The 25685-nt window shown below is 32.0% G+C and overlaps 1 protein-coding gene across 1 annotated transcript in view; it reads left to right on the top strand.

Moving 5' to 3' along the window:
• The window catches only part of LOC114331856 (protein tincar), an 841442-nt gene that overhangs the window by 790645 nt on the left and 25112 nt on the right, over nucleotides 1-25685 (top strand). The window contains exon 11 of the mRNA XM_050642976.1: nucleotides 25048-25195. Coding sequence (XP_050498933.1) covers nucleotides 25048-25195 — 148 coding nt within the window. The remainder of the gene's footprint in view (nucleotides 1-25047; nucleotides 25196-25685) is intronic.

Raw genomic sequence — 25685 nt, 5'->3', positions numbered from 1 at the left:
TAAAAAATCACTTAAATCGGACAACAGCCTTAGGATATTTGAAACATCAAAAATGACCAAATTGTTAGTGGATCGATTTTTTTGTACCGCAGTGTATCTGGAGTGTAAATCTTTGCATAAAAAGATGTTTTTTAAGTACAAAATTAGCAGTCATACCTGTATTAAGCAGCAGTTGTTATTTTGTGAAGAAAAATCTCATGCTAAGAATTTTTATATTGGAATAAGAGCCTATTGGATTTTAAAGAAATAATAACATTTAAGACAAAAAGCGTTCAAAATTTACGAAATATTTGAATTTAATCGAACACACTTTTTTCCTTTAGATTGTAACTTTTTTATTGAACCATAAAGTGCACAGGATAGCATAGAGTTATATATGAAAAACGCATTAGCTAAAAATAACCTTCACGGCTTTGCTGGCACCTACATCCTCATTTGCTGAAATTTTTCAAGACTTTTTGCATTAGTGTGGCTGAATTTCGTTGATGCAGCTATGAATTTCCTCCTTCAATGCGCGGGTAGTTGTAGGCTTATTGACATAAACTTTTGACTTCAAATAACCCTATAAAAAGAAATCTAATGGTGTTAAATCAGACGATTTAGGGGGTCAATTCTGATCACCGAAATTAGAGTTTACACGGCCAGGAAATATCTCATGCAGTAATTGCATTATCTGACGGGCTGTATGGCAAGTGCTACCGTCTTTTTGAAACCACATGTCATCCAGATCAACATCATCCAATTTAGTCAACAAGAACTTTCTTACCATATTGCGATATCGAGCACCAGTAAGTCATTGCTTAACCAGCCTATTTTTTTTAAGATCTATTGTCCAATGATACTTCTAACCCAAAATCCCTACCAAACAGTGACACGGTATCGCTCCTTTTTTTTAGATAGTCACTTGTGGTTTCTCAGAACTGCAAATGCGGCAATTAACAATCGCCAATAACAATTAACAATGACAATTAGCAAAGCCATCCAGGTGAAAACATACTTCATGGCTAAGAATGATTTTGCTCGAAAAATCGGCATCCACTTGTTGATGTTTAATAATCCATTCAACGAACTCTCTTCGCCATACATGGTCATTAGACTTCAGTTATTCTGTCAATTCAACTTTGTAAGCATGAATACATACCGGGTGGTAAATTGGAAAACGGGCCATAGGAAACTCAATGTAAAATAATGTAAAATTCTAAACTGTTGAATTCCTGCTTCCCTAATTATTTTACATCAAAAGACATTGGAAACTATTTATAGAGGATTGAAATCTGTATTGAAAACAACTGTTAAAATTGTTCTACGAATTAAACATATTCCAAAATAATACATTTTTCAGTTTTTCAGCACAAAATTAGGCCACACACAGTGCAATACTGTGTTACAATGAAGTTATTTTATCATTTATTGTTTAAAAACAATACAGCTGCTAAGATACCCTCAGTTGCGGAGAAAGTATTAATGATAAAGATTTTTTGTTCAGTCAATGGTGTGAGCACTGTCAGTTAAATAGTAACGTGTGGCCCAACTTACATACATACATACATACTTACATACATACCTACTGTGCAAATGTATTATATTTTTTAAAATTTTGGAACGCGTTTAAATCGTAGAACAATTTTAAACTTTTTATTATTGAAGCAGGAATTCAACAGTTTAGAATTTTACATTGAGTTTCCTATAGCCCGGAACTTCTTGATATTTGAAATTTTTGTTCACTGACTCCAAATTGATGTTTCTGGACTTTCACCAATATTCTGACGCACTGCTTCGATACTGATATTTGAGCGGTTTGTTTTTGGACAAGCAGTGTATTTAGCATCATTAATTGATTCAGCTTCTCTGAATTTTTCAATTACTCTCTTCACAGTTACCGATGTAAACCATATTTTGCATGAAATTTTCGAACTGTGACCAACTTTCGTTCAACTTGTACTATTTTTAAAATATTTTTCAAGGATGAAAACTAGTTGTTCTCTAGTGTTCCGTTTCATTTTTACTACATATATGTAAGCTGTCAGCTGTCAGCTGTCAAACTGTTTTTATGTTGTTGTTTGTTAACCCGGGAACAGTTGCGCTCTTTTCTGTCACGTAATCGGTCGCGCGTTAGATTTTATCTAACAAACGCATTTAAATACGAACTTACAACATATTTTTAGTTTATAGTATTTTTATTTATTTGTTATGTTAGAAATATGATTTCTAACAATTATTAAAGCTATTGATTTAAATAATCAAAATGAAGAAGATGAAAAAAGAAAAAAATAAACCTACGCATTACTACACCCTTCCTCGAAGCACTTACGAGAGGAAAGTTAGGTTGCAAAATTTTTCACCGAGTTATGGAAAAAAAAGAAAAAATGTTAGAACTTTAAAAATTTTGACATTAACTTGTGTATATATTATGCAGTGTTTGTTGCACATTAAACAAAATCTTAGCCAATAGAAAGCGCATGTAGATTTTCACAATTATCCCACTATAAACAGCAATAATCGTAAGCCAGAATTTGGCCGACTTGAGAGATCCAGAAATGGTTTAAGGTACTATATTTAGCCATTAAGTTTTATAATATAATGCCAGGCTAGAATAAATGCTATTAACTTTCATCAGATTAAGGGGATGGATACGTAGTTTCGGCTCCAATGCTGTTTAAATGGGATTGATTTTTTTCGAATCCTGAGAAAACTAAAAAGGATTTTTGAAAAATTTAAACGCAGAATGAAAGATTACGTACTTACCGAGGGCCGAAAAGTCCCTGAAAACTTCTGTAATATTTATTTTAATAAGTTACAGGGGTGAAAACTAAGAGAAAATGTAGTGTGATTTTTAATTTCAAATATCTCATTCAAAAGAAACATTTTATTTATTCTAAGGCCCTCGATAATAATTTAGTCTTTCATTCTGCGTTTAAATTTTTTAAAAATATTTATTAGTTTTTCAGGATTTGAAAAAAAATGGACACCATGTCCATGGTGATATTTTCCAAATCGAACATTCGCTATCTTTGTCATACAACGCACTGAGTCGAATAGAATATGGTGACAAGACAGTGACAATTTTATATATTTGACATGGCATCGGGAGTATTTTGAGTTGTTGATTAAATAATATTGATAGTGTATTTGATAAATAATTGATTTAAGACGTGAACTTAATTAAAAGTTATTTATTGTTTATTATTTATGGAAGATCCAAGCAGAGAATACAGCAGAATATATTCTGTGATCCAAGTATTTTGTTGTTAAAGATGTTCAAAATTGTAAGCGTTTCGTAGTAACAATATATTATTAAAAAATCACTTTATCACTTTTCCTCTTTCCTCTATTCGCGGTATGCAAGTACTTGGAAGGGATACGTAAAACGATCGTGCGCGAATAGCGGAGAAATATTGCAACTTTCTTAAATAATTCATATTGTCAATTGAAATTGTCAAATTGACGTAAATTTCATATCTATTGTCATTGAAGAAGAAAAATTATATGTTGCCCCACAATATTGATATGATATGCAATTATTATATAAAGGTAAATTTAATTAATTGTATTTTGCTTGTAGTACTGCATTTTAATAACTAATTTTATTTACTACATACAATTTTTTACGTTTTAATAACATAACCTGAATCTTATTTTTTCTTCTTATTATTTTTTGGGCTATTGCCTTGACAATAATTATCCAGTAACCAGGACTAATATAATTGGCCAATATAATTAAAAGTGCGAATAAAGTTGCAGAGCGTAGAAATAGGTGTCGCCTTGCCGAACTTGCACGGTCCCAATTGAGTATTAGTTTTTGTTGTACGGTATATAAATTATTACCATCACTGAATACATAGTTAGTGAAAAAATTATCAGTAGTAATTGCACAAGAGCTCTAAAATTATTGAATTTTTCCCGACTGACACTTTGACAGTTTTAATTTCACGAGCCGAAGGCGAGTGAAATTATGTCAAAGTATCACGAGGGCAAAAATTCTATATTAATTTTAGAGATCGAGTGCAATTTGTTGCGATTATTTCATGAATAAAACTGTTCAAAACCAAAATTTTATTGTAATTTAGTTATGTACGTACAAATTAGTACTGTTAAGCACACAGTTGATATAAACTATTTTACGGTTGAAAGTCATCACTTTTATTACTTTTAAAACATTAATTGTCATTAATCTCACTGAATGTATTTTTTCGTAGCAACGAAGGGCATCTGACGTAATATACTTGACGACGGGATATTATCAAAAATTATCACCTTAATTTGCATTTCTGTAGCTTTCTGTTGGTCAGAATCTCCTATGAATGAAATAATCAGTAGTAATTGCACAAGAGCTCTGAAATTATTGAATTTTTCCCGAGTGACACTTTGACAGTTTTAATTTCACGAGCCGAAGGCGAGTGAAATTATGTCAAAGTGTCACGAGAGCAAAAATTCTATATTAATTTCAGAGGTCGAGTGCAATTTGTTGCGATTATTTCATGAATAAAACTGTTCAAAACCAAAATTTTATTGTAATTTATTTATGTAAGTACCATTAAACACACAGTTTTTATAAATATTTGACGATTGAAAGTCATCACTTTTATAATTTTTAAAATATTAATTGTCATTAATGTCACTGAATGTATTTTTTCGTAGCAACGAAGGGCATCTGACGTAATATACTTAACGACGGGAGATTATCAAAAATTATCGATTTAATTCAGATTTCTGTAGCTTTCTATTGGTCAGAATCTCCTATGAATGAAATAATCATATTAATTAACTGAATTAATAATGCAATTTTACGAGTAACAGTTATCCAAGAACATTCAAAAGCCATCTCTTTAAAGTTAATGATAACATTTGTCAAGTAGGTACTGTTTACATTTCCATACCAGTGAGAATTTGACTACAGGTAATTTGCCGTGTAAAGACAGAAAAAGTAGGAATAGCCGTAAAATATTTGCGCCCATGCCCTTAAGGCAAAAGTTAAGAGTTACCTTATAATAAATGCCTATTTTGCAATTGAGGAGTATTATTATTTTTTTTTAAATTCTCCACTAAAAGATTCAGTTTAATTAAATTTATACCAAAATACCCCTTTGAGAACAAAATTATTAAATATTCAACAAACTTTAAACCCACCAAGCAAGTCTGCATTCTGATAATAATTCGACAGAAGGAGTTTGGAAGCTGCGGAGCCCAGAGCCAAGAGAGCCTTTCCACTTGAGAGACAACGTCCCGTCTGCAATTAAGTCATGCATAATTTCAGCGAATTATTTCAGACAGACGTCACGACAGTTTCGTCACCGAGGGATCAGAACTATTTACGCTGAGGGTTTTCCTGAAATCGAACTACTACAAAATGTAGACGCTTAAACTATGCAGGATTAAGTATTTAAGATGATAAAGTACTTAGTCCATTAAAATGTTACATTTTTTAAGCCATACCTTGCATTTGTTAGAGGAGTCAATTTTATTTCTTTAATGTGTAGGGGGATCAGTAGAAGCTTAAGTTTTTATGGTCGCCACCCTTGTCCCCCGGCCGCCATCTTGGAAATGGGGTGCAAAGGGGTTTCGTGCTATTTCTCGTAAACTACCAACCCTACGGAAAATCTAATTAAACATAAAATGTAGCAAATAAAATTTTCTACAATTTTGTCATTATTACTTTTTATCGTCAAGTGACCAACAAAAAAGATATAAACAAAAATACGTAAAATTTTTTTAACAAGTTTCTTTTGGAGGTTCTAACTTTTTTTCAGTTCATTTTAAAATAAAATAACATTATAGCAATTTTGTAGAGGGTTTTTCAGCGAACAATTTGCACTATAAAGTTGTTTAATTCTATTTATTTGTATAGGTTTTGCAGCGCTCCAAATTTGACCAGATTCTCGAATGCTCATAGTGATACAATAAAAACAAAAGTTAGGCTTACTTTTCTATCTATATATATTTTTTATTCATATAATTTATTATGATTTTCACATTCCTATGGTATTATTAATCTGTTTTTGACCTTTCTCCCTACTATAAAACTTATAACCCTAAGCATATATAGAAAAGGCCCAAGAAGTTGTTTCAGGACAAATTCGCCGGTTCAGAAGAAGAATGACGAAACCGCAAAATGCAAAATTCTTAAGAAGAGCAAAAAACGAATTTTTGATATCAAAATCATAAAGTATGATCAAAATTAGCCATTCACCACACGGTGGTCATTATCTCGAGAAATAAGCGTTTTTTGGAGTGTGCCGCTTGTCTATGAAGTAACATAACTTTTTTCCTATTGTATATTTTGACTTAAAATTTTCCAAAAAACTTCTTCATAAATTATGTTTTATTGTTGTGTTGGTTAAAATTATAAACTAAAAAGTTTCTCATTCAACTTTTTTAAGTAAAGTTATCTACATACTTCAAAGACGACACAGTAAAATTTTCAAAAGGAAATATTTACAGCGACTAAAGATACAGTGAGGTAAATTTAAAAAATCATCAAAATTGATTTTCGACATTTTTGTATAAAATTTGATTTTTGAACATGTTCCACCAAATCTAGATAAAAATAACCTTCATATTCGGATTCAGCGACCTCGAAAACATAAAAATAGACCAAAATTGGTCATTCACCTTAAATTTGATTTTCGTGGTCGGCATAACGATTGCTGCCGCTCGACTAATATATTAGATAGAAAAGTATTTTTTTTATTGTATTCCTATCAGAATTCGAGAATCTGGTCAAGATTGGAGCGCTGTAAAACCTAGATAATAAATAAAATTAAACAACTTTATAGTGAAAATTGTTCATTGAAAAATCCTCTACAAAATCGCTATGATGGTATTTTATAGTGAAATGCACGGAATAAAAGTTGTAACCTACAAAAGGAAACTTTTTACAAAATTGTCTCATATTTTTGTTTATAACTTTTTTGTTGGTCACTTGACGATAAAAAGTAATAGATATAAAATTGTAGAAAATTTAATTTGCAACATTTTATGTGGAATTAAATTTTCTGTAGGATTGCTAGTTTGGGAGATACAGCGTGAAAGCCCTTTGCACCCCTTTTTCCAATATGGCGGCCGGGGGACAAAGGTGGCGACCCCAAAAACTTGAACTTAAGCTCCTACTGAACCCCCCTACACATTAAAAAATAAAATTGACTCCTCTAAGAAATGCAACCCTAAATGTAACATTTCAATGGCCTAACTGTACTAGGAAAAATAATAAAAAGAGGGTTTATAATTAATAATTTTCGATATTTTTCCAAAAAGAAATTTGACCGTACTGTTTAAGAAATTATTATAGGGTGCAAACGTAAAGTAAAACTAATTACTTATTATTTCACTTATTTGTCACATTAAAAACATGACCGCACATGGCGAGATTAATTAGCTATGGTGAACTCCACGTTCATATCCACAGTCACGTATGAACAATGAACATGCCATAAATCTGAGGTCAACTAAGCGATGCACTCAAGGGGGTGTATTCTCACCGTCATTATGGAACATAGTTGTCGATGACCTGATTCATGGGCTACGCGCCCAAGAAATCTGGGTCCAGTGTTTCGCAGACGTGTAATAGTGACTACGGCAAATTTTCCCAGCACTACTACGGATCAGATGCGATATACTCTTCATTAGATAGAGAACAGGTGTCTGAAAGAGAACCTCTCCGTGAACCCTTCCAAAACTAAACAGGTAATCTTTACAAATAAGAGGAAGCTTACTGGACTAAGTGAACTGAAATTATTTGGTGAGGTACTGGAAAAAACCAATGAGGTAAAGTATCTAGGGGTAACCTTAGATTCGAAATCCAATTGGAATACTCACATTAAATATATAACCAATAGGGCTAAGAGACTCCTCTGAAACTGCGGACGAAGAGACTTGTAGGTAAAACCTAAATTGAAAGCATAGGTAATATGTTGCTTATACACAGCAGTGACACATGGACAGTTATTTATGGTTCAATATTTGGTGGAGAAAGACGGCTTTGCAATCTTGTGTGACCAATCTCAAGACCATACAAAAACAAGTACTTCTAAATATATCAGGAGCCTTGAATAACACAGGAATGGCTTCATTTGAGACTGTCACAAGTCTACCTTCGCTGTAATTATATATTACAGCGGTAGCCGTTATGAACATCCTGAGACCCAAAGCGAACAATACATGGAGGCCGAATTATGTATTGAATAGGCACACAGACACTACTGCGATTATACTTGAGGAATCCATCTTTATGATGAACTCAGATATGATGACACCAGAACTAATCTTCACTGAGAATTATACCATCTAGAGAACAAAACGTCCCAAATATTAATGGGGACTTAATATGGTTTACTGATGAATCTAAAACTGCCCATAGTACTGGATCAGGGGTCTTTGGACAAACATGTAACTATAATAAATCTTATAACCTAGGTTATAAGTATAACTGTGTTCCACGCTGAAGTTTTTGCTTTGGTGGCCTGCATTGATGATATCATTGATGAATACCCTAAAACTAAGAGAATCAACATTAGCCATGCGACTATTCCTTCAGTAAAGAATCCTCTCACGAAGCCAAAACTGGTGAGAAATTGCAAATATCTCCTCAACAACCTGGCAGGAGACAATAAAGAGTCTTCAACATGGGTACCGGGTCATGAATGGGTGCATGGGAACGAACGAGCAAGATTGGCAAAACAGGGTTTATGTGGGTAGCATCACTAAAGATGCTACGAAAAAGGATACTACGAAAAACGAGGTTCAGAAATGGCTGATAAGGAATCATCAAGAGGAATGGAGAGCCACTCAAGGGCAAACCCAGATTAAAAAAAAAATAAGCATATTGATAAAAAAAACTCTCAAACAGCTTGATGAACCTCAATAAACGAGAGATCAAAACGGTCACTGAAATGTTGACTGGAGATTGCCGATTAAGAAATGGCAGTTACAAACTAGGTAAGGTGAATGAATCAACTGAGGTTTGAACAAGAAGCTTACGAAACGAGTAGTTTAAGAAAAAAACAATGTATGGTACAAAGGTCTTATGAACAAGGGCCAGAGACTAACGAGTCTCGCGTGATATTAGAAGAAGAATAAGAAGGAAATATAACGTACGGTGTATAATGCTAATAATAAATGGACACTAAATAGAAAAAAGAATGGAATAACCATATAAGCAAAATGGAGAAAACCCGTGTGGTCAAGATAGCAAGACATAAATCACCAATCGGCATAAAAAGTATCGAAAGACCGTATAAAAGATGGAGTGGAAACCTTCCATGGAGGTATCAATCCGCCAATGAACAAGCAGAGTTTTTTATAGAGAGGAAGAAGAAGAAGAAGAAGAATAAGATACTCTTAAACAAATAGTATTCTTAATACACTTAGTTTTTTTGAGAAAAATAGGTAATATATTATCTATTCTCTAGTAAAAAAATATAGAAGAATATTCTAAAAAGTATGATAGCTTTAACATGTACAAGAAAATAAAGGAAATCAAAAATACACAGCGAAAAAAGAAAGATGGCATTCTTAAAGACATAAGTGGAAAAATTATTATAGAAATCACGGTGAAATTAAAAAAGTGGAAGACATACATAACAGATCTGTTTGAGGAGAATAGACAAGAACCGGAAAAAATCGACAGCGAAACAGAGATCATAATGGAGGAAATCGAACAAGCAATACGAAACGCAAAAAACGGAAAAACTGTAAGTCCAGACGAAATACCTGCGGAATTACTGAAATGTCTAGACGATGAAACTCTACCTGTACTACTGGATCTGTTTAATGAAGTATGTAAAACCGGAAAAATCCCTCAGGTATTGTTGGTGTCCACCTTTGTAACAATACCAAAAACAATATATGCCAAACATTGTTCGGACTATAGGACAATATCATTAATAAGCCATACCCTCAAAATATTTCTAAAGGTGATTCATGGAAGATTATACAGAAAGCTAGAATATGATATGGATGATACCCAATTTGGGTTCCGCAAAGGACTTGGAACAAGAGAGGCATTGTTTGCGTTTAATGTCCTCTCTCAAAGATGCTTAGATATGAACCTGGATATTTATTCCTGTTTCATCGACTTCGAAAAAGCGTTCGACAGGGTCCGACATGAAAAACTAATAAAATTATTGAAAAACAGAGATATAGACATACCAGATTTACGAATTATCATAAATCTGTAACGGAATCAATATAAAGATAGAACAACAAGAATCCGAGAATATTGATATAAAGAGAGGGGTAAGACAGGTTTGTGTTCTGTCGCCGCTACTGTTTAACCTATACAGTGAAGACATATTTCAGGAAGCGATATCGGAGCTAAGTGATGGAATCTCTATAAACGGAAGAATAGTAAATGACATAAGATTCGCTGATGACACCGTTATAATGGCAGACACCCTGGAATCGCCACAAAAATTGCTAAATAGAATTAACGATTATTGCATTCGATACGGACTAAAAATAAACAAGAAAAAAACTAAATTTATGATCGTCTCTAAAACAGAACATGAAAATGAAAGGTTAATGATAGAGCAAACCCAAATAGAAAAAGTAAAGACATACAAATATCTGGAAACCTGGGTCGATGACAAAAATGACCAAAGCAAAGAAATTAAAGTCCAAATTGAAACTGCAAGGCAAGCATTTATAAAAATGAAGACACTGCTTACAAACAAAGACCTTCAGTTGCCTCTCAGATTGAGGGCTCTAAGATGCTACATATTTTCTATATTGCTATACGGAATGGAAGCTTGGACATTGAAGAGACAACACGTAAGAAGAATAGAAGCGTTCGAAATGTGGTGTTACAGAAGAATGTTGAAAATTCAGTGGGTTCAAAGGATTGCCAATGTTGAAGTGCTACGATAGTTCAGAGAAATAAGGAAAAAAATATCGTGTTGGTGACACAACCCCCTCCAGGCCGAAACCAAATTTTTCGAGTAATATGGTCATCTATAATAATAACCTATATGTTTCCTGCAGCCGATTTTGATGATATACATAGTTATAAACAAGATCAAAAAACGGTAAATTTTCGCTTTTTTCGTCTATTACTAAAAAATTGGGCATTTTAAACAAATTTGAGAGTAATAAACTCATAAACCGTATAAAAAACTTCAATATGGCGTTCGCTGAATATGTCTATCCTTATTGGTTGCTTAGAAAATTGCCAAATAAATCATAAATTTTGAGTTTTTATAAATATTCATAACTTATATAAAAATTAACTTAGAACCTTCTTATTACACAGAATGATGAGAATTATGGTGCTTAAATCATACCCTAAATTTCAAAGCAATTGGTCAAATAGTTTTAAAGTTATTTAATTTGTTTTTCCAAAATTAATTTTTTTTGCAACACTGTAAGTCAGAAAATGATGAAGTTACAGTAATATTTTGGATAGTTTATTGAAGAAGAAAATTTACAGTATTTATTTAATTTAAAAAAAATGACAACAAATAATTATAAATATTGCAAAATAATTTTGCAAAAACATGTGAATTAAAAAAATGGGGGGGCTAACTTTGTCCCTAAATGTCCTAGAACAGTTGTTTTTCTTTCTGAATGTGTATAAAAATTCAGTCTTTCTAAATATGAAAAAATAATTTTTCTACGGGTAACGGTTAAAAAGTTATTCTAATTGTTTATAAGTTTTTGCAAAATTATTTTACACTGTTTAAAATTATTTTTTGTCATTTATTTTTAATTAAGGTAATAGTATAAATGTTCTTCTTTCATAAACTGTCTGAAGTATTATTGTAACCTCGTAATTTTCTGACTTATAGTGTTGCAAAAAAAATGAATTTGGGAAAAACAAATTAAATAACTTTTAAACTATTTGACCAATTGCTTTGAAATTTTAAATATAATTTTAGTACAAGAAGTCTCGGCATTCCGTGTAATAAGAAGATTCTAAGTTAATTTTTACCTAAGTTATGAATATTTATAAAAACTGAAAATTTATGATTTATTTTGCAATTTTCTAAGCAACCAATAAGGATGGACATATTCAGCGAATGCCATATTGAAGTTTTTTATACGATTTATGAGTTTCTTACTCTCAAATTTGTTTAATATGCTTAATTTTTTGGTAATAGACGAAAAAAGCGATAATTTGCCGTTTTTCGATCTTCATTTGTTTATAACTATGTATATCATCAAAATCGGCTGCAGGAAACATATAGGTTAATAATATAGATGTCCATACTACTCAAAAAATTTGGTTTCGGCCTGGAGGGGGATGTGTCACGAGAAAAATCTTATTTCTCGGGACTACGACGTTTAAATAAGGAGTTAGAAATTATGAAGAGTATAAAGACTAGAAAACTTTAATATTTGGGTTACATTAAAAGGAGGAGACAAATACGAGTTGCTGAGAATTATTATGCAAGGAAGAAGAAGCATAGGAAGAAGACGCATCTCCTGGCTGAGGAACCTTAGAGAATGGTTTAACTGTAGTTCTTTACAACTGTTCAGAGCAGCAGCAAACAAAGTGACCATAGCCATTACGATATCCAACTTCCGATAGAGGAGAGGGAACTTTAAGAAGAAGAAGAAGTAAAAAAAGAAATAAATTTCATATTATTTTTCTGTTAAAACGACAGAATATCAACTCCCTTTTGTGCAATCTTAAAGGTCGTGAAACATGAATGGTGGAAAGGTAATAAACTACAAATGTTGAACCTATGACTCACACCCACATACAAATACATTACGACCGCTCTCCCCTGTTGAGACGTTGAAGAAATATTTCCAATTTGTCCTAAATCACACTCCGATGCATCCCTCGATATATTAGACCGACTTTTTCTTAGCCAGAGGCAAAAAACTTTCCAATAAAGAGGGGAGTAAAGTTTATAAGGAAATTTTCTGCGAAATAAAAAGATCGTGTAAATTTGCATGAGATTTATGTTAAATTAGAAAAAACTTCAAAGCATCGGTTTGCGGAATTTGATGAATAATTATCTACTTCATCGTCGTCAGTAAACGATTTAAACAAAAACAGTTCGAGCAATAAAAATGTATGTAGATTTCGTAATGAAAACGATTTAACATTTCTGAAGGACGAACTTATTGGAGGAAGTTATTTTTTTATTTGTGCATTTTTGCATCAATGAGAATCTGACAATTTTATTGCGAAAAATTATCATAATGGAATTGTTAAAGCTTTTCTCATCATTTTTGTTGTTGAAAGTCTGTATAATGGAAAATAAATGTGTGGTGACATTGTTAGACCATTCTTCTATGAGGCAAATTCAAATATCCAGAAGACCGGGAAATATAATTTCAAATAGATAAGTGCAAAATATACGCAAATTCAGAAACTTATTATAGTCGGTTCGCTAAACGAGGGCACAACTGGCTAGTGATTTTAGTCAGTAATTTTGCCAATTTGGTAAAATTGGCAAAAAAAAATTACTAAATAGTTAATAATTACTAAATAGTTAGTAATTTTGCCAATTTTGGCAAAATTGGGAAAAAGCAAAAAAAATACCTACTAAAATCACTAGCCAGTTGTGTCTGAGTTTAGCGAACGGACTATAAGAGTTGTAATAGGTGGATAATTTGACCTACCTGTGATATTTATTGTCAGAAATAATTGGGAAAATATTGGAGTCACATGTATGGGAAGTTTCTGAATAACTTGAGATTTGCAGACGACATAGTCCTTATTGCCGACCGGATAGATCATGCCTGCCAACTTCTTCAAGATCGTCAGAGCTCTTGTACATGAATTGACCTTGAAATTAACTTTTCCAAAACATCAGACAATCAAACAACACAGTTAAACAGGAGAATAGAACTAACATGGGTAGCTTACGGGAAACTGAGGGAAGTCTTTTGATCAGATATTCCCATGTGCTCGAAAAGAAAGGTCTATGATCCAGATTACTTACCAGAAAAGTAATCAATAAGATACAAGTGGTACAGAGTGCAATGGAGAAGTAAATTTTAAATATATCCCTCAGAGACTCAGAATTTCAAATCACATAGTTAGGAGAAAAACTGTTATTACGTATGCAGAAATGGAACTGGACGGGACATCTTGCCAGAGTCACAGATGGTAGATGGACCAAAAAATTTTAGAATGTAGATATAGACACGATGGTTATAGACGTCCTCCAACAAGATGGTTGGACGACATCAAGAACATTCAGCACAACTGGATTCAGGGTGCTCAAGGTCGGATGCAATGGAATTATTTACGGGAGGCCTATGTTCAGTTGTGGATGCAAAATGGCTAATGATGATTATGACGATGTGATATTTATTGGAGTGCCACCCAGTTTTTTGTTAAAAAAATATTTTATCGGGGGCATTTTAAAATTAAAGTTCAGCTCAAATACTCAAAAATAAAAAAAAATCAGATGGGCCGGTTGAGCCTGGAAACAATTTGTCGACCGTGGGAAAAAGTGGCGTCCTTTGGTCCGCCCAGATGTGCAGGTGTGTCAGGTGTGCATGTGGCCAAGTTGATAGATAGATAGTAAAATATTATATTGTCGATATACAGAGTGTAGTTAGCAAATCATAATATCTATATATAGGTCTGGATCCCGCGTATGAAAAAAGGTGATTAATAGCAAGCTCAAAATTTGTTAATAGCTTAAGGGTGTCTAGTCGGACAAACTTTGATATATGGGAACACTGAAACAGGGCAAGTTTTAATTGTGGAACAGGTTAAAAATTTGGAACGGTCAGACCACGAAAACGTCACATGTATTTTGTCCGACAGGACTTCCAATTGCTTTTGTTACCCTTTCATTAAACTCTAATGCAAAAATCAGACTGCTATTTATCACCTGTCATAAGTTCTGTCATTTGACATATTCTACGTGTTCCACTCATTAAAATACCCATTTAGTGATATGCATTTACGATTTGGCAGACAAATAAGAAGACGAAGATGCAGTTGTCAAAAGTTTAAACGCATTTTTCTCAAAACTGCTTTTTCAAATGCGGTGGACATTGTAACTGAAAAACTACTCGGCCGATTTACCTGATATTTCAGATAGATTAAAAATTTCATTTTTTTTATTTCTAAGTGATACCAAAAATTCAAAAATCATTAAAAATAAAAAACTCGACGTTGTGACCTCGTGAAACTCATAACCTAATTAAATCTTTTTCAATTTTTTGTTTCGTTTGATCTAGTGACGAGTTCTGATGTCCACCGCAAAATCCATTTTTTTGTGAGCTGCCTGTCAAAATTTGTCACCAATGGCATACTTTTCAATATTTTGGATTGAATTTTTTTCCAAATATTTTTTGAATTGCACTTAATATGTTTATTTATTTTAAAAATAAAATAATTGTACCATAGCTTTAAAGAAAATTCACAAAAATGTGCTTGGTATGTTGATTTCAAACCATACCCCCCCCCTCTTAAAGATTACATTCTAAGCTTTAAAAAAACACCTATAAAATTGTAGCAAATCTTTTCAAACTTGATATCGTCTTAAAGTGGTAGTAATTCTGTAAAACTACGAGGTTTTCAAAAATTACTTTTTTGAGACGCCGCCGTATCATTTGATTTAAATTTTTGAGATTTTTTTTGAATGAAACTTGGTTTAGCAAAATGTTTGAAAGGTAAGTTGTGCGAATTTGAGAGTTTTATAAATAAAATTGTATTAGTTACACATTTTCTGCCCACACCGTACTGATGTCCATACATTTTATTTCTTTTTATTATAACCAAAAGATTGTTAATTGTTTAATTGTTCGTCTTTCATGTGCAATTTGTAAAATTTTATTTGATCCATTAGTTAAAGAATTACATTAAAATATCTCAACCGTGCACTTCGCCGAACGCTATGTAGTTTACAGTGCGCTAATGTTTGTGAGAAGGGTGACTTTAGCGTTATAAATCAAAAATTATAGTAGCTATAGATTTAATTTTAAAAAAATCTTTATATAAGTTTTTTTTTTGTAAAATTTCCTGAATTCGTCAACGGTTAAATCAGTTTTTTTCTAAAATTTATATTTTCGGAGTTATTTAAAAAAACATCTAATTTTGCAGTTTATTTGTTTAATAAAAAATGAAGCACCCACTTATCAAGTAGAACTTTTTGATAATAGGTATGTTGTTTATTAAACATTTCTTAATGAAATTACAAAAAACTCTATTTTGTTTGATTTTTTTCGAAGTGAAAACCTATATTCACTCTATTAATGTATCAGTGTTATACCAATTGATCAGTATTTAGCAAAATGGCAAAGTAGTTTATTTTATTGGTCAAAGATCAAAACCATCATTGCGGTGTGTGGGTTTTGTAGCGGAGATTACAAAATGAAGCTGCGGTAATAATTATGAAACCAACAAATAGTCCACTGCCACTCAGATTTGAAACGGCTTTGATGTTGGCATGAACATGCGGTATGTGTTCATTTGATTTAACTCTACAGAGAATGTGTTTTTTTTTAATAAATGGCGTTAAAATTTTAATCATGGTTTTAACAATTAGCTGAATTCATAGTCGCTTTAAAGATTATGCTAGTAACAGTATTTTTATGGCTTTTTTTCATTAAAAAAAGCATAAATATCAGCGGTGCATATTCGGGCGCATTTTACTCGCTCTATGTTAGCCTCATTTAGAAAATCATTTATGATAACAAATTGTGCAAATGATATTAATTTGAGTGGTGTTGATTTTTTTTATAACGAGTTTATTACAGCTGTCGTCGTTTCTTGCATCCCTAGCTTCCAACGTATTTATGATCGTTCCAGTCATCTGCTTGTAGACCCCTATCTTCCATGTCACCATTTACTTCTAGTCTCCACGATATTCTTGGTCTTCCATTTTTTCTACGGTTGATAGGAATCCACTGTAACATTTTCCCTGGCTATCTTTGATTATTCCTCCTTTCGACATGGCCAGGGCCGGATTTAAGGAGGGGCAGGCTGGGCAGCTGCCCAGGACCCCCACATAGCCCCAAACTTAAAAAAAATCAGCACATTATTCACATATACCTATTAATTTTTGTCAATCAATTAACTGTGATATTTCCTTACATAGAAGGTGTCTCTCCCGTTGAAAATGTATTTTTGCCAAATCACGATCATTAAACAGAAGATATATTTAATTCTCTAATGAAATTCTTGCAAGAAGATGATATCGATTTGAAAAACTGCAGGGGACAGTCCTACGACAACGCCTCAATTATGAGTGGAAAATACAATAGTGTTCAGGCCAAAATTAGATAACATAATATCTTGGAGTTGTGGATTCCGTGTACCGCTCACTCTCTAAATTTAGTTGCAAAAGCTGCAGCTGAGTGTTGTCCTGCTGCCATAGCATTCTTTGATTTCCTGGAAGGACTATATGAATTATACGTATTTTTCACTTCCTCTGCAATAGATACAACTTGTTAATCGAATGTTTAAAAGCGTCTTTAAGCTAGAGCAACGCCGATCGTGGCAGAAATATTATTGTTTCTAAAAGAGTAAATACTAATAGATGGTCATCTAGAAGTGACGCCGCAAAAAAACTAGTTAAAGGTTATAATCAGATTAAAGGAGCATTATCCAAAATTTCAGAAGACGATGAGCAACAATTTGAAACTCGTAGCGATGCAAATGGTTTGTATAATCGAATGTGTTTACTGGAAACAGGAATGTTTGTGATATTTTGGAATGAAATCTTAGAGACTACAAACAGGACAAGTCGTGTTTTCCAAGATCCAAATATAGACCTCAATTCAGGAGTTGCGGCACTTAGGTAGATCACTTAAAGAATTTATATTCTTTTAAGGAATATTTCAAAGACTGAAATGATGACATTAGAGAAATTTAGGGCCCAAAATTTTATCGCTATTATAGATCATTTCCTCTTTAAGTCAGAGGCTTTCTGCATTTGAATCCATTCATTCAAATTTTGGATTTTTACATTATTTGGAAAAATTAACTCCCAATGAAATTGAAGCTCACTCACTGAAGCTTACCGACATATTATATAGCAATGATTAAGATGAAAATCTAGGTGTCGAACTGGTACAATTTGTAGAATTGTTCAGTTCATTTAAAGAGGAAATCGGCTCATCAGATATAAGTTAAAACTTCAAATGTACCGACTGCTAAAAGACAAGAATTTGAATGATGCATTTCCAAACGTTGTAGTGACACTTCGTATATACCTATATAGTTCTGATGCTGCTAACTAACTGAAGTGGAGAGAGATCGTTCTCAAAATTTAAGTTAATTAAAAATCGACTTCGACTTATGATGGGACAAGAGCGTTTGAAACATCTCTCTATAATGAGCACTGAACACGATGTTTTAAAGCCACTAGATTTGTCCGATATAATCAAGGAATTTAACTTTCATTCATTAATTTTGCTTAATTCATTATTATATTTTCTCTTAGTCAGGCTTGTGCCTATTTATTTATATTATTCTCATATTTGTCGGTTTACTTTACTTGTACGTAGCAAGCGTACTATATAAACCATATACTATTTGGTAAAAGTCTCATGTGAGTTGTACCCTATGTATAAGTAAGAGGTATATAATTTTGGAACAGATAACATTATTGTTGTTATCTGGATATCACTTGTTTAACGATAACTTTTGTCATGTTAGAGTCAGTGTATATGCATTTTTTAACTCAGATATTGTCAAAAATCTAGTAGTTATCTTTAACAAATGTTTATTTATTTTGCATATCATTTCTAATTATTCCTTTATGTTCACATTTACTGATTTAATATATTATTTAATATTTGACAGCAGTGAAAGATACCTGGGAAGGTGATCCAAGATCATTTCCTGGCGCCCATGATGTATTTGGTTTTATTCAATTTGTTCTTCATTAGCAATTATTCATCTTTATCCATTTTCAGTACATTATTCTTATCTTAGTATTTCCCTTCTTCGTTATCATCCCTATCTACTTTAAGCTACCGTCTTTGACAGGCATGCAAATTGGCCGTATCCATCTTTGAGTGTCAAGTTGTCGTTCTCTTGCATCTCTCGCTAGCCTAACTCCATTCAGTTTAACTCTGTCCATTCATACTTTTATTATCATCCCACTTTTTTCTTCTTTGCATCCTCCTCTACTAATACTACTGCAAAAAGGAGTATATTACTTCGGCTTCTCAACGTAGAAGCCACCTGTATTTTTGACACATTTTTGTTACTTTTTCTTACATTAGCTTACATTAAGTTTCTTTCTTTTTCTTACTTCTGTTGGAGTTTATCATTCTCTTTACTTTCACTCCGACAGAAGTTTTCTTTTTTGTTACAAAGGTTGTCACTCCACCTTTTGCGCGGTCGGCGGATACTTCTTCTACCGAGTAGTCATTTATCTCTTTCTATTTTGACCACACGAGTCTCCCTCATTCTGCTTATGTAGTTATTCAATTCTTTTTTCTATTTAGTGTCCATTTTTTATACAACGTACGTTACATTTTCTTCTAATGTCTTCACTCCTCTTTCGATCTCTCAGCGTATTTCCTGTAATTATTCTCAGTACTCTTATCTCTGCTGTTTCTAGTAGTCTTTGTGTTGTGGCTGTATCGAGTCTTGTTTCTGATGCATATGTCATTATTGGTCGTACACTGGCTTTAAAAATGCTTGACTTCATCTCAGTGTTAATATGTCGGTTTCGCCATTTAGTATTATTAATACATCCTGCCAATCTATTTGCTTTTTGTACTTTATTTCTCACTTCTTTGTCCAGGCCTCCGTAGTTTGACAATGTAATTCCAAGGTATTTTATTTCCATTACTTGTTCAACACCGACACCGTCAATTTCTATTTTATATCTGATTGGTTCTTTACTGATTTTTTTTCGGGTCGTTTTTTACTTATTTGATTAAACTGCTGTACTTTTGCCGAAAGTACCTAATGGTCGAAGTAAGTTACCTATCAGTTTAAAAAAGCATGACCGTTAATCAACTTGTTATAATAAAACCTCACTATTAAAATAATCTTTTTTGAAAACGATTTCCGGAGTGGAAATAAAAACGTCAAACAACAGTAATAATTGAAGACCCAAGTGGAAGAAGGGGGTATTAGTGATGTTGAAAAAGTAACTTTTCGTGACAAAGTACTCGTTACTTACGAATACGGAAAGTAACGATTACTATACAGAGAGGCAAGTCGTTACTTTGATTACTCTGATTACTTCGTATCAATTGTATCAGAGCGAGTAACGACTATTGTATCTACTTTGATTACTTTGATTACTCTGATTACTTCGTTACTTCATACCAATCGTATTAGAGCGAGTAACGACTATTGTATCTACTTTGATTACTTTGATTACTCTGATTACTTCGTTACTTCGTACCAATCGTATCAGAGCGAGTAACGACTATTGTATCTACTTTGATTACTCTGATTACTTCGTACTTCGTGAAGGTCGTTATTATATCGGAATCCCTATACAAAATACCTACCTACTGAGAAATACGATTCTCGATATGATTACCGGTACTCAAATACAAAAGTAATCATAGTAATCAAATCATTTTTATCTCTTAAACAGATTGGTGAAGGTCGTTGTTATATCGGAATACCTATACAGACCTACGTACTGAGAAATACGATTCTCGATATGATTACCGGTACTCAAATACAAAACTAATCATAGTAATCAAAGTAACGAATACTGTCAATTATTACTTTATACAAAATAACTACCTACTGAGAAATACGATTTTCGATATGATTACCGGTACTCAAATACAAAAGTAACAAAAGTAATCATAGTAATCAAAGTAACGAATACTGCAAATGATTACTTTATATAAAAGTAAAGATTTGTAACAAATACTCGAAAGTAACTTTAATCAACATGACTAGGGGGTATGTAACATTTTCTAAAATTTTGAGTTTCTTAGTAAATGAAGGTGGTATGTAACTTCACTATCATATGACACTGATACTGTACCTCTAAAAAGCTTAATAAGAGATATTCTAGTGGATGAAGGAGGCATGTAACATTTTTCGTCTTTTTCAGGTTTAAATTGTTTATAACTCGAAAACTATTAAGTTTAGACAACAATTACAAAGGACCTCTTTTGTTTCCAATGATCAAAAAAACCTAAAATATGTACCCGGGTTAAAAAAAATGATTTTTTAAATTTGTTTAAATTTTTTTTTAAATAAATGTAGCTAAATAACTACGAAATTATAGCAATTAGATATAGGGAATATAACACGAAAAATAATCAGCATTTCTTAAGGACTTCAAAGCGCAAAAATATACAGGGTGTTCCATTTGAAATAAGAGAATTCATCAGATTTACAGAAAAACGGAAGTTCTGACAACAATGTAATTGTCACTATTATATCGGCCGCATTAGAAAACCCTTTGTCACCAAAATCTATAAAAAATCGTGCAAGCCGTTTCCGAGATAATTGAGGCTTTCCATACATAAAACTCATTCTGTATAATATACTCCATTTAATAATACAAGACAAGGTAGACGGAAGAAGAAAGGCCAGGTCGAAGAAGACCGTCATGACTTAGACACTTATGAGAATGGTTTAACCGATTCTCCGTATCCGTTTACCGAGCTGTCATTAACAAAATTACTATAGCCAGTTTGATAGCCAACGCTCAATAATCGAGCACGACATATGAAGAAGAAGATTAATTTGTGTTCAATTACATAAATTTCCGTAAAACTGATTATAGAGTATTATTTCATGCCACATACCCCCTTGATCCATTCAGATAAAGGATAGTTATACGAACTAAAAGTAATGGAAGAAGGCGGTATGTACAGTTTTTATTTATTTTTAGAAAAAATACTAACAATAAAAACAAATTATCAACATTATATGTAAAGTAATGCTTATAGCTATATAAATAAAACCAAATAACATAAATAATATTTTCATGATAAAAGTAGAGGAATAAAAACTTTAACTGCCCATATCTCTAAAGATAGTCTTTGTAACATACCCCTGTCTTCCACTTAGGTCTTCAATAAATTATAAAATGTAATTTTATTTCCAATCAATTGTGACTTAATTCCATATAAACGTAATTACCCCAGGCTGTGGGTAAAAAATAGGTCGATTTCAGGATATAATTCAGGAATTTTTGAAACCTATCAGATGTTATAAAGGACGATGCCAGGAATAACTTATACTAAAATGTAACCAAAAATATTGTGCGCTTTTTTATTAATTGCGATTTTCATTTGTTAAATTTGCAATTTTTATTGGATTTTCAATTTTGTAGCTTAGGATATTGATTTTAGAGAAAAACTGGTTAATAGAAAGTTGTAGTAAATTAAAAAACCTACAATTTGAGGTACGGTAAGTTTAATTTGGTTAATTGGTTATTGCAAAACAGCCTGCGAAAAGTCCAAAATGGCCGTTTTTTCAATTGCATTATTTATTGTACAAATATTTTTTTTATTTTTTAAAGCTTTAAAATGAAGATCTTTTAATTTCAAACGTAAAAAAAATTGTAAAGCCAGATTAACGAATTTGTTGCTTAGATATTATAAATTGTTTATCCCAAGAGGTCAAATGTCGAAGGCTATAACTTTTTGAAAAAAAAATCGTAGAGAGTTGGTGAAACATCTAATCTCCTTCTAAAGAGTTGTATTTTCATATTCTGATGTAAATAAATGCGTAAAACATTTTTAAACCTCTAATTTCTGGGTTTGAAAATAAGGGGGCAAATTTCGTTATAAACATTTAGAGATGAAGCGGCCCTGTACATCCTATGAGTTTTTAACTTACAGATTGTTGTTGCTAAAGATGAAACAAAGATTTATAAAAAAATAAAAAATTTCTACGACCAACTGAAGCCGAGATAATTTTTGGGTTTGAAAATAAGGGGGCAAATTTCGTTATAAACATTTAGAGCTGAAGCGGCCCTGTATATCCCATGAGTTTCTAACTTACAGATTATTGTTGCTAAAGACGAAACGAAGATTTATAAAAAAAATTAAAATTTTCTACAACCAACTGAAGCCGAGATAATTGTTTTTTTTTTTTTTTCTTAAATCATAGTGCCTTTATTTATAACAATTAAGAAATTATTTTACAGTCATTGACTAAAGAAAGACTTATATTATCTTAAAATAAAAATTATTATAAAATATAATTACATTTAATTATTAAAAATTATTTTTAAAATCGGTGTTTTTGCGAGCGGCCGAATTTTGCAAATCGCCCGGCTCGCTTCAAATCCGCGCGGTCGGAAAATTTTTACGTAACTTGTATTAAATTTTGACAGAAAACAATTTAATAATATTACCATTATAACATACAGTCTATTTACCACTGTATTTGTTTTCTTGATAAACTTTTATATGTGAACTTTCATTTCTGAAGAAATAATATTACAAAAATGATACATATATATGAAATATATAACAATATTTTTAAGTTTTTCATTGTTATATAAATATAATAATAATGATATTACTTCTTACTATAATATACAATATAAAACTTTTTCTTCTTGTAGTGACTATTCTTTTTGGATTTCACATATAAAAGTTTATCAAGAAAAAAAAATACAGTGGTAAATGGACTGTATATTATAATGGTAATATTATTAAATTGTTTTCTGTCAAAATGTAATACAAGTTACGTAAAAATTTTCCGAGCGTGCGGATTTGAAGCGAGCCGGGCGATTTGCAAAATTCGGCCGCTTGCAAAAGCACCGATTTAAAAAATAATTTTTAATAATTAAATGTAATTATATTTTATAATAATTTTTATTTTAAGATAATATAAGTCTTTCTTTAGTCAATGACTGTAAAATAATTTCTTAATTGTTATAAATAAAGGCACTATGATTTAAGAAAAAAAAACAATTATCTCGGCTTCAGTTGGTTGTAGAAAATTTTAATTTTTTTATAAATATTCGTTTCGTCTTTAGCAACAATAATCTGTAAGTTAGAAACTCATAGGATATACGGGGCCGCTTCAGCTCTAAATGTTTATAACGAAATTTGCCCCCTTGTTTTCAAACCCAAAAATTATCTCGGCTTCAGTTGGTCGTAGAAATTTTTTATTTTTTTATAAAACTTCGTTTCATCTTCAGCAACAATAATATGTAAGTTAAAAACTCATAGGATGTACAGGGCCGCTTCAGCTCTAAATGTTTATAACGAAATTTGCCCCCTTATTTTCAAATCCAAAAATTAGAGGTTTAAAAATGTTTTGCGCATTTATTTACATCAGAATATGAAAATATAACTCTTTTGAAGGAGATTAGATGTTTCACCAACTCTCTACGATTTTTTTTTTCAAAAAGTTATAGCCTTCGACATTTGACCTCTTTACAATTTTTTTTACGTTTGAAATTAAAAGATCTTCATTTTAAAGCTTTAAAAAATAAAAAAATATATTTGTACAATAAATAATGCAATTGAAAAAACGGCCATTTTGGACTTTTCGCAGGCTGTTTTGCAATAACCAATTAACCAAATTAAACTTACCGTACCTCAAATTGTAGGTTTTTTAATTTACTACAACTTTCTATTAACCAGTTTTTCTCTAAAATCAATATCCTAAGCTACAAAATTAAAAATCAATAAAAATTGCAAATTTAACAAATGAAAATCGCAATTAAAAAAAAGCGCACAATATTTTTGGTTACATTTTAGTATAAGTTATTCCTGGCATCGTCCTTTACAACACCTGGTAGGTTTCAAAAATTCCTGAATTATATCACGTTTTTTCACCCACAGCCTGGGGTAAATATTTAACTTGACATGCCAGAAGAAAAAGTTTCATAGAAATTACTTTATGTTTTCTTTACTTTATTTAATTCATCACATAGAGGATATTTTTTACATCAATATAACAACTAGTTAAAAAAATAATTATTTTTATATCGCTAATATATCGATAAAGTAATTTTTTATATGTCATCAATCATAGCATGAAGGCGGCATATTAGAGGCCAAATCAATATTTTCTTTAGATTATAATCGTTAAGGCCCTTCTTTCGAACAGCCAAAGCCAAGAAGTTATCCTAACTTATGACAGCCAGTCAACCCATGTCTTGCCGCAACCTGTCCGTCTCTCTTGTCGGATGCCACCCCTAACATTACCTTATTCTCTCTTATTGTTTCCAGCACAAAGAGCAGCGTGAGAAGAAGCACCATCCCAGGAATGGACCAAGACGACGGCGATTATGCTACCCTAAGGGAATTGCCTCTTCCGCCTCCCAACTCCTCTCAGAGAATTTCCAACGGGGAAGACACAGCCAGTGAAGAGGGAAAGGTAAGTTTCCAATTTTGTTGTATCGAAATGTGACGTTGGATATTTGGAGGAAATTGGCATAGGCGTATCAATTAGAAACAAAAATGCTTATAGGTGCATTTTATAAGATGTTAAAAAAAGGGGAAATATGCAAAAATTAAAATGACGTAATATAAAATAAAATCACCATTTAGTTTATGGTTGTGTTAGATAGTTTTAGCTAACGACTACTTTCTTTCTTAACTTACATTTCTTGAAAAATGTGGCGCAAATGATGAACTCTTGAAGTATAAACGAAAAATTTGAGTGCAGTAGTAGTTTGCTGGTCAATAAGTTTTTAGTAAAAAAATTACATAGAAAATTAAAATGAAGATAAAAAGAAATATTCAGAAGTATTAAAGGCAACTGTAAACATGCTTCTCTAGCTTATAGTACACGAACCGAAACTTTTCAACTGCAATTTTTACAGAATGGATCGATTTTCTTGAAAATGTGAGAATAAGTAGTGGAT

The sequence above is a fragment of the Diabrotica virgifera genome, chromosome 2, assembly GCF_917563875.1.
Source record: "Diabrotica virgifera virgifera chromosome 2, PGI_DIABVI_V3a".
Taxonomy (NCBI): domain Eukaryota; kingdom Metazoa; phylum Arthropoda; class Insecta; order Coleoptera; family Chrysomelidae; genus Diabrotica; species Diabrotica virgifera.
Note: the sequence above shows the minus strand (reverse complement) of the source record. Positions and strands in the feature narration are given on the sequence as shown.